The 11,320-nt window shown below is 41.6% G+C and overlaps 1 protein-coding gene across 1 annotated transcript; it reads right to left on the minus strand.

Moving 5' to 3' along the window:
• Positions 1-4,736: 4,736 nt before the first annotated feature.
• Positions 4,737-10,980, minus strand: htra3a (HtrA serine peptidase 3a; the record flags this gene model as incomplete). The annotated part of the gene is made up of 10 exons (XM_080028860.1): positions 4,737-4,905; positions 5,255-5,350; positions 5,547-5,595; positions 5,774-5,824; positions 5,951-6,062; positions 6,481-6,531; positions 6,817-7,011; positions 8,889-9,114; positions 9,530-9,635; positions 10,548-10,980. The coding sequence occupies 10 exons, from the start codon at positions 10,978-10,980 to the stop codon at positions 4,737-4,739; spliced, it is 1,488 nt and encodes a 495-aa protein (XP_079884986.1).
• Between the last annotated feature and the right edge of the window lie 340 nt (positions 10,981-11,320).

An 11,320-nucleotide genomic window follows, 5' to 3' on the forward strand; every position in this document is an offset into this window, starting at 1 on the left:
CAAAACAGGATGGTGGATTGGCATTACCGAACCTCCTGCTATATCATAACTCTTTTCAACTACGCTCTCTCAGAACATGGTTTGATCGTTCTGCCCCAGTTGCCTGGAAGGCCATTGAAGATGTACTGGTATTCCCATATAAACTTGAAAGTGTATTATTCTCTGGTATTACTGACAATCAATGTATGCTGCGTTTTGGGCCTGTTATTTCAAATACAATCAGAAACTTCAGGTTGGTTGAAAAATGTCTGGGTGGTAATTGGAAATGGCACCAAAGCACCCCCTTGTGGAAGAACAGAAACATTATGTCGGGGGGTAAACCATTTGAGTCGACAGCATGGTCTTCAAGGGGAATAAATAGCCTTGGGGATATTTTCAGCCCAAGAGGACTTATGAGTTTTCAAGAACTATGCTCTCACTTCGATGTGTCAAAGACGGACTTTTTCTTGTATCTTCAATTACGGTCGGCACTACGCGCCTATGGAGTACCATGGAACAACAAACCACAAATACACCCGATTGTGCACTGGGTCACCGCACTTCCCGCCAGAGGACTTGTGTCTACCATATACTCACAGCTGGGAAAGCAAACACAGAAAGAGCTGCCTTTGATCAAGGCCTGGACTAAAGACCTCGCTAGCAGGAATGAAGTCATAAACTGGGAAACTGTGTGGGAGAACATTTTTCAGGCATCCAAGAATCCCAATCATCAGTTGATTCACTTCAAAATGTGTCAGAGAGCCTATCATACACCACTTGTGCGGTTTCATATGAAACAGATAGGTAGCCCAAACTGTGACTTGTGTAACCTCAATGTATCTGGAACTTTTAAACACATGATGTGGGATTGCCCCGAGGTATATGAGTTTTGGAGGAAAGTGGCTTTAACTTTGTCCGATATAATTGGCAAACCTATACCCCTAGAACCAATTACTCTTTTACTCAATGATGACTCACAAATTGAACTGAGTCAGAAACAAAGAAAGCTATGGCTTGCTGGATTAACAGCTGCCAAAAAACTTATAGTGCAGCGCTGGCTACCACCTCACAGACTGTACACCAAGAAATGGCTACAGTATTTCCAAGATGTGGTCATGCTAGAACTGTCCACAGCCCGGGTAAACAAAGCTAAGGCCACTACGTTGGAAATGTGGAAAGAGGCTGCCTCTGTTATAGCAGACCTACTTAAAAAGTAGAAATTACATAATTGTTAACATTTTAGTGTAAGGCTAAACCGAGGTAAAGGGGGGGAGGGGGGATAGGGGCCGCCAGCGGGAGGGGGGAAATGGGGTGGGGGGAGGGAAGAAAAGAGGGTAAAATGTTTATTACAATGTATTGTTTTGTGAATTTGAAATAAAAAACAATTGTTCACAAAAAAAAACAGTGAGAAGGAAAAAACAAACAGATAACTCTTACGTGAAATGATCACGACTGCTCCAACTTTGGCAGAACATTATGTGCTCACGTAGGACTCCAGCACTGATAGCAAGAAGCTGATTGAAAACAGGTTTTGCAGGGCCCCTTTAATCTCTGATACAGTATTAGCGGACTATTGATATTGCTCCTGTTCAAAGAGGATTTCTGACAAAGACAGAAAATACAACCTCAAAACAAACCAATATAGTATGCAGATAGTTATATGGATAAAGGGTAACTATTCAAAGTAGTATGACAACGAGTTGGCATTCCACCAATAAAATTGCAGCAGAAGCAAAGAAATTCTGACTTTTAGCCCACAGTACTGGTCAAACTCCCAAAAAATGCAGGATCCCACATTTTACTGGCAGATTAAGATGTACAAGTGTTTTCCAAGATTTAGAAATAGTCCGCATGACTGTTGAACTGACCTTTTACCCTAAGACTAAGCAGAGTTCCCATTTGGGTAAAAAGTATTTGGCAATCATAAATAGATGCTACAACATTTCCACAGTCTTCACACTAGATTACAAACTCATCACCTAATCTGCAACTACGCCTGGATATTATGGAATAATATTTAGTGTTAACATTTCGGGCTTTGTGAATACTGTCATTACAGGTCCCACCAGCAATAAATGTCACAGTCCACGTTATTCCTAAGTGTTATTTGTCATGCAATGGGGTAATCAGGACATCAGGTTATATCTATATAAGTGTTTCAATCTAACCAGTAACAGTAAACTATGCAGGACAAACCGTTTTTTTTATCACATAATGAGTCTTATGATTAATGAAATATTCTCCTTGTCTGATTTTAGTGATAGAGACAAGGGTTGACAGAACCATTGTCTGCAACTCATTACAACAAGAATTTGTTTTTGTTCAGGGAAGTGTTCCCTGCTGTGGATGCACACTGCTTGAATATAACATCCATGACTGTCCTTGGTGCGGTTTCAGACGTTTAACAGTGCCCTCTACTTTAGCTCCATTACCCAATTTGAAACCAGAGCTATATGTGAGGACTGCTTCTATACTTGACCTACAGTATGCAGTAGTCTTATACCATGAGCATCAGTTGCCACGTCAGGGGCAGATTGTTATACACAACACGCCATCTAGTGCTCTATTTGGGAATCGTAATTTGTTTCATTTAAACCAGACATGCTCAATGTGGCCTCTAGATGGCGATATATTCATTGGTCAATGGCTTGAACAGGGGCTGAACTCATCCAGAATGAGAACATAAAGGCCTTGTGGTAAAGATATTGTTTATATTGCATTGCACTTTGACAGAAAAATAGATTATTTTATTTTATTTTATGTATTTGATGCAGACATGTTACTCAATTTGGCACAGAACAAGGAAGTCCTTGTTGTCAAATTCAAGAGGGAGACGTTTAAATGTGGGATATATTTTCTGTATAAGGACAAACAGCTGTGTCCTCTTCTGTCCCACTACAGTAGTCTGGCGCTCTGCATCGACAAAATGTCCTGGCAGGACTTGAAAGCACTATGCACACACAAGTTGGCCTGCGACAAACACACACACACACACACAAACACACACACACACACACACACACACACACACACACACACACACACACACACACACACACACACACACACACACACACTGTAGCAGTGTAGTTCGAAAGCCCAAAGGAAAACACGTTAAAGGAGGACTCCTAGTGGGCGATATGGTTGTTAATCTGTCCACTGTGGTAGTCTGTCATTACACTCTATTAGACCGTGTTTCCCTTTTACTCTTGATCTCTCTCCCATTCTTTACTCTTTTTCTCCATCTTCCTTATGTCTGTCTCTTGTCTTTCACGGTGTTGCCAATAGTAACATGGCACAGTCTTATAAATAAACATAAAAAGGATTGTCTGTCTGGGTCCAGTATGAACCCAGCTGGGGGTCACTTTTAAGGTGACGGGAGGACATGTCACATCTGTCCCAAGATACTGTAGTACTGTAGAAGAGAGTTCCCATGATTGCAGTTTATTTTTATTTTAACGGATTAGTTCAACACTTTTTCTTTTTAGCTTTTTGCCTCACTCTCGGTTCAGGACAAGGTGACAGAAACCATTTCTCTAACTGTGTGTGCATTTTCGAAGAAGACATGAGCAAAGGTCTCTCATCGTTAGTTAGCTTAGCTGAAATACAGGTAGTCAATAGGAAGTATTAGCCTTCCTCCACCGACAGTCATGAGATAAACTTTAAAACATCACTAGACGGTCCTGTGTCCATGTTGGGATTTGTTTATTGACCTTTTTCATGCACAAACCACTGTGGATTATGCTTGTCGGTTGGTCAACAAAGTAAAACGTCTGTGTTTACGAGTAGATGCATGCACACCACGCGGTTTCCTTTTGGTATGTATTTGATTCTAAAATAACATAACTTGCAACAACAAAAAATACAGAGCTTCAAATATTGTGGCAAATAAACAAGTTTCAACCAGCACACATGACCGTTAATCGACGTTGTAAGTTTATTTTCTGACTGCCGTCAAAGGCAGCCTATTGACTACCAGTATTTTGGATGAGCTAATTAGTGATGAGAGATCTTTGCCCATGTCTCCTTTAAAAATGCACGCACAGTTAAAGGAATGGTTTCTGTCACCTTGTTCTGAACCTGTGAGTGAGCCAATGAGCTAAACATTTAAAAAATGAAACTATACCTTTAAGTAAATGCTAATAAAGCTGAGTGTTATCCTTAGTTTTAGGCTGAATTTAGATGATCTTAAACACCAAATAAGCAGTCCCGCAATCACTCTTTTTTTGTCCTTGATTTTAAGTTTCAGAAAATGTTATGCATGAGGGTTTCCATGACCAAAACAGGAGAGGATAAAAGTGACTTTTCCAGCTGCAAGACATTGCCCAGTGTCTCTGTGGGTTCTCAGTTTGTCTAGGTGTCGGCTTTGGTTTGTTTAAACTAGGTGAACCGCTTTCCAAGACAGACGGGACGTAAGAGGGTCCAGAAGACATAAACAAGGGGAGTGGAATCTGCCGTCTGCGCGGATGGACAACAGCTGCTGAACGGACTGGACTGACAAATACATACTTGAGTACAGTTCCTTGTTAGGAAGCTTTTATTGTGAAATTATTTGGGATTCATACCCAATGTACAATGTAAAATATAATTCCTCTGCAAAATTGTGAACATTTTGTAGTAAACTTACTGCTTTATCAAACAGAGTCTGCATGATAGAACATGCCCAACCATTCTGCTATAATCAGTGTGTTCGCATGTCGCCATAATATGCAGTATAGTGCAGTCATTCTTGAAACCTGACCCAACACTTCACTTCTTCAACGCATTATAACTTGCGGCTGGATGTTGAACAGTAAGTCGTCGTTGCCTCTGCGAATCTCCAGCAGGAGAGGCTGCTCACGCTTCAACACCTCGCGGATGTCTGCGGTGGCGTGGACTGCTTTTCCATTCACTTTCATTATGACGTCACCTTCCAAAAGCCCTCCACTGAAACACAGAGGGAAGAAGCTGTAGCATAATGGTTTGCTATAAAGGGTGACTGAGGTGCAATGGAGCTCCAAGTTGTAATGTAAAAAGTAGATGAAGTAACAAGTCATTTATCATTTCTATAAAATCAACTTTCCCATCTTAAATTAATAAAATACATTAAGGAAGCACTTTATGAGCCCAATGCATTTTTTGTTTTTGAGTCGACTTTGAGGAATGGTGTTCTATTCCCTAGAAAGGTTGTGTGTGTGGTTGTGTGTGTGTGTGTGTGTGTGTGTGTGTGTGTGTGTGTGTGTGTGTGTGTGTGTGTGTGTGTGTCTGCTTGGGTTTTTTGCATGTGTGAACATACTTTTGCGCAGGGGTGTCAGGCAGGACTTGGTGCACCAAAACTCCACTGCTGACATCTGGAAAGTCTGATATATGAAGTCTCAACTCTGCAACCAGACTGAGACACACACGCACACACAAACACACACACACACACACACACACACACACACACACACACAACACTGTCACTGTTATTGCTTCAACATAAACAAATATTAAAATATTCAGGCGGTACAATACAGAGTTACAATGTGTGTGTGTGTGTGTGTGTGTGTGTGTGTGTGTGAGTGTGTGTTGATGTTACAACTCACGGGTCGGTGAGAGTGAGCATCCTGATGCCCAAAAAGCATCTCTTCTCTTCTGAGAGATCTAAAAAAAAAACACAACAGAAGTATAAACTTGAACTCTGAGAAAACATGCCACAGCAAACACACACATACACACGCGCACACACACACACACACACACACACACACACACACACACACACACACACACACACACACACACACACACACACACACACACACACACTCACCGGCATCAGACTGCGGTTCCTCTGTCAGTTTTCTTTGCAACCTTGTCTTTTCTGTCACAACGACACAACAGCTGAGGATAATCTGCTTCATACATATCTACAGGTACTGGGATCTCAAAACAATAAAAACAATTGTATTTGAAATGTATAAGAGCTGTTTAAACCTTGACCCCTGACCTTCGTGTTTGCTCTGGGATTCTGTGAGGAAGCGACTGATTCTGTCGGAGGGTATGGCGAAAGAGATCCCCGCCGTCACCTTCAGAGTGTTGATACCTATCACCTCACCATCCTGGGAGAGAGAAACACACACACACACACACACACACACACACACACACACACACACACACACACACACACACACACACACACACACACACACACATGTACAAACACATGTGAGCAGCACACAGTCCATATTCCTCATGACTGGATGTCAGATGTTTGTCCTAATCTTGTTGCTCATCAATTATTAAAAGCTAAAGCAAATATACGAGTTCCTCCATTCCCTTGTAAATACAATTAAACTATATATGATTTTCCAAAGTCAGAAATCAACAAGACATTTTTCTAATGTGTTGGGTCAAGATAAATCTGAGGCCTATATCTCACAGGACACTTTTCTTTCCGGAAAATTACAAGATTCTGGACCTCCCACTGTCTCATTGACTAGTCATTCACATATAAGTCTTCACACCATAACTCACCAAGTTAATAAGGGGTCCTCCAGAATTTCCATACTTAATGGGAGATATGAGATGGACACAATTACATCAATTAATTTGACAGATAAGAAAACATATACAACAAAAAATGAATGTCAGAAACTCTGTGCATTCATCCTCCTGAACAAAAGGATGTGTGTGTGTGTGTGTGTTTGTGTGAGAGAGAGAGTGTGTGTGCATGTGCGTGTGTGTGTGTGTGTGTGTCTGTGTGTGTGTGTGTGTGTGTGTGTGTGTGTGTGTGTGTGTGTGTGTGCGTGTGTGTGCGTGCGTGTGTGTGTTTGTGCGAGTGTATGTGTGTGCGTAAGTGTCTGAGCCCACATTAATAATAGCATCAGTCTGGACATAGTCCATGTCTGAGTCCTTGATGCCCAGCTCCTTCCCGTCTCTCTGCGCGGTGCTGACGATGCCTGTGGTGACAGTGTTCTGCAGGGCGAAGGGGCTGCCAATAGCAACCACAAACTCCCCTGGCCTCAGATCAGCTGAACGGCCCAGAGGCAGCACAGGCAGCTTCTTCTGCTCCGATGTGGACGCACACATTGCACACAAGACAGACGAATGAGATGGGGACACACGGGGCAAAAGGGAATAAGGGTTTTAGTTTATTTATTGCACATAAGAAAAAATACATAAAAGATCAGCAAAAAATTAAGAAGATATATAGCCTACGGTTTATAGTTATTTGGAAGTAACAAATCCATAATAACTGAAATTTCCAGGAAAAAACAATAAGGGCTTGTAATGGTGGCCCATACAAGACATACAACAAATGCGTGACACGGCTAAATTAAATACATTATTAATCGGGTATTAAAATATGAATTGTGGATAAATTATGAAAAGTAATTTTTATAATGTTGCATTGCTTAACTGAACAAAATATTGATGAAAAACGTGTTTGCTTGTTGAGGTGATTTAGGGTAGTGCTGTTCTAAATATGACTTGGTTGCTCTTACAATTAAAACCTCGGTATGTCATGGGATATTGAAAATACAGTAGATGTCCTGAAGAAAGTAGAATGAAGATTTATTATCTGCTTTTGTTGCAGTGATGGATTTGGGAATTGTACTGAAATACATTTCGTAAACAGACTTTGAGTAAGTTGTGTGAATAGACTGAAAAACAAAAATACAGTCTAGGATACCTATTCGATCTTATAGGTATCCTACCTATTTAGATCGAAAATAGGTAGGATACTCAGTGACTGGAGTAAAGCCGTACAACTGGAAACTCTCCTGGAGAATGTTATCATTTCGATTGAGCGTTTTTTTGCATAGAGAAAATACAGTTGAGGTTGCTTTTAAAAGGTACTAGCCCGAACAATGTTACAATATGAGATATATGGATAGATCATTGTGTAATATAGATTGAGAAGGATTTTCCTTGATAACAGATGTTAAAAGTGTTATATGATTTTCCCAATTGAGATTTCCATCTATGAGAATTCCAAGAGATTTAGCGACTGTAACACTTAATATTATTGGAAATAATGTACGATAGTGACTGTTTAGTTGGCATGTAGGTTTCTAGGCACTGACATCATTTATGAACTTTTCTTTGTACTGAGCGATCATTTGTTTGTCGGTTTAGTTTGGAAGACGGAGAGCCGGAGATGAAGAGCTCGCGCTTACAAAACTGTCAAAGTATTTGAGCTATGGGTGTGAGAATACACACATCAGCGCTGCGCCTCTGAGTCACAGAGCTGCTGTTTAGGAAAGAGTTCCCGCTAGTCGTATGAATGTCTAGCATAAAACTGTCAGGATTTGGCGCATCAGAAACAGGATGTGGGTCCATGTGTAATAGTGCAGAATGTTTTTGGGATGAGAATGCGAGGAGGTTAATAATGACTAGATTACTATACCGTAATTTAAAAAAAGAGAAAAGGGTGAAGAGAGTTATTGTGAGCTTTGACCGGATATAAGGGGCGTGTAACAATACACATATTCGTACCGACACGTCACAATACAGGCACTTTCAGAGGTGAACCGCAATCCGTAATTATGGCGTAAATTGCCTTAGTATGGCGCAAATGTGCAAAAGGTACTTCCACTTTTATTTGAGAAGTATTTTATTTATCGGACAATTTGCAGCAGTATTCTTTTTACATTCTTTAAATATTTTTTATACATTTTATTTGAACGTTTCGTTTAATTTTGAAACACTTGCCGACTCACTGACAGCTAACAAATGTTAAACTGCCACTGTTTAACTTATTCAAACTCATTTCCTTTACAAGCAGCATTTTTCTCCCTTAACTAAGAACCAAACCAAACCGAACTGAACCGTGAGATCAAAACCCGAGATACGTACCCAATCGTGAGTTTATTGCACCGTTACACCCCTACCAGATGTGAGTGAACCAGTGAGTGCAGTAGTGTGGATGCTGCTCTAACCTGAGTGTTGACCTTGATGGTAGCGATGTCAGACTTCTTGTCCACGTCTCGCACCACGGCCTCGTACGAGTCTCCGTCGTGAAGCTCCACGCGCAGCTGGGGCCTCCCCGTCGCCATGACAGCAGCGGTGGTTACCACGTGAGCGTTGGTCACGATCACACCCGAGTGGGTCACTATGAAACCAGAGCCACTGGAGAGACGCACGTGACGCCCTAACAGAGGATGTCTATTTAATAGAGACAGAGAGCGCATGGGGAGATATAGGAAACATTAGAATAAAATAGCCCAAAATGTAACTTAAGGCAGCTCTTAGCAGACTGTGAACCTTCTGGCAGAAAGAGGTTTGAGTTAGAAGACCTTAATAACAAGAGGCTATGTAAGAGAACACCACAGGGAATTCTTAAAGTGGGAGTTTCAGGACATATATGCATGAAGACATAAGTATAATTTCAAACTATCAGTGAATTTACAATTAATCCCTCCTCATCACTCTCTGAACACACAAACACACTCACGCATGAACACTCATGCGTACACGTACACGTACACACACACACACACACACACACACACACACACACACACACACACACACACACACACACACACGCACACACACACACACACACACACACACACACCTTAGGAACAGCTCAATGTGGACAACAGCAGGTGCTATTTTCTCCACCACGTCAGCGATGAAGTTGTATTTGAAGCGAGGGCTGCTGGGTTGGAGCAGGGAACGACCTATACTGACAGGAAGAACACACTGCATTACCATGAATACACACACACACACACACAGCTACACTTCTTTTCAAGTTTTAATTACAATAGTGTGATCTATCTATCTATCTATCTATCTATCTATCTATCTATCTATCTATCTATCTATCTATCTATCTATCTATCTATCTATCTATCTATCTATCTATCTATTTAGCTATTGAATTCAAAGATGGCTGTTTGTTCTCTTAATAAAAAAAGAACAAATCCAGATTCATTTAAATATCCATTGTCAATCATTTAATTTTTTTAATGCTACAATTATTAGGTCAATTGTCCCAAAGTAACAGTAATTTGACTACATATAATAGTGTTAACTTCACCATAATGATAAAACTATAGAGCAGCAGGTCTTGATATTCAATAAGCTGAAATCAGATCATTTGGCAACACTGCTCATAGAAATGACTGAAACAATGAATGACCAAAGCAATAATAATAATAATCATTTATAATTGATGGATGAGTCATTGTTAATCAACATGTTTTATTTATGATTCATAAATCAAAATGTTATTTGTATTTCTGACGACCAATTCACTCATTAATTGACTATTTTTTGCAGCTCTAGGCCAGAATTTTTTTTGAGTGGCCAGCCTGCTGTATCAGGTGGATAATAATAATTAACAAAAAGTATTGTATACAAACATCCCAGCATCTTTGGTCTTTGTTTTGATTTGATGAGATGGTAGAGCAGTGTAAATGACTTAGGTTGTGTTCAGTGCAAGCTGCAGTATACGCAAATAAAACTAGCCTACTTCATCTCTGACACCATATGATAATATATTTAACCCCAAAAGGCTCATTTCCTTGCTCCAACCCCTCCAGAATACTACATCCCTCTGACCCCCCACAGTCATCAGCCCTACCTACCTGCGCCTGAGGGTGCACACGGTCCCTTGTGCGCTTGGCTCACTGCTGGTCTGTCCTTCTGCTCGGCTTTGCGGCTGGCTGCCCGCATCTTACACAAATTACCGTAGGTTTTCCCGTCGCTTCCGCACACTTCATGGTCCGTCTTACAGCGGCAGACCCCCTTGGAGCCCCGGTGCGTCCCCGCAGCGAGCAGCTTGCACTCCAGGCCTTCCCCGCAGGTCAGGTCTTCTGTGCGGCCGCAGGGGTCTCCCTCCCGCGGCGTGCACACCAGGCAGCAGTTACATCTGTCCGGGACGTAGCCGGCGGGACAGCTGGGGCTCGGGCACAAGCTCACCTCGCAGCGGGTGGCGCACTTGTCGTCAGAGCTCACGGCAGCTCCGATGAAGTCGTGCGTAAAGAGGACCGCTGCTGCTGCGAGTAAAAGGAACTGCATTGTGATCAGTTATGACAGCGTCTGGTTGGGTTAAAATGAATTATTGCATAGGCTAGTCATATTAAATGTTCCTCTCCAACAGCCGCGGTGTTACTCTGTGTTCAGATGGTCGGCCTACAATAAAAACAAAGAAGTAGCCTAGCCTATATCCACTCTCCAATGGTTACTTCACTCCACGGATCTATGGTGCAGTTTGGAAATGACCGGGCCTATAAAGCTCGTGCTGCAGCCTAAGCTCTGTGAGGATTGCACTCTGGACATTACCGAGTCACCAGTGTCTGCATATTTGACAGCCTTGTGACTGGACATTACACATCACGTTTTGGGAATCCAAAAGTTT

This window comes from Ammodytes marinus, assembly GCF_949987685.1.
Source record: "Ammodytes marinus genome assembly, chromosome: 6".
In the NCBI taxonomy this organism is placed as follows: Eukaryota; Metazoa; Chordata; class Actinopteri; order Uranoscopiformes; family Ammodytidae; genus Ammodytes; species Ammodytes marinus.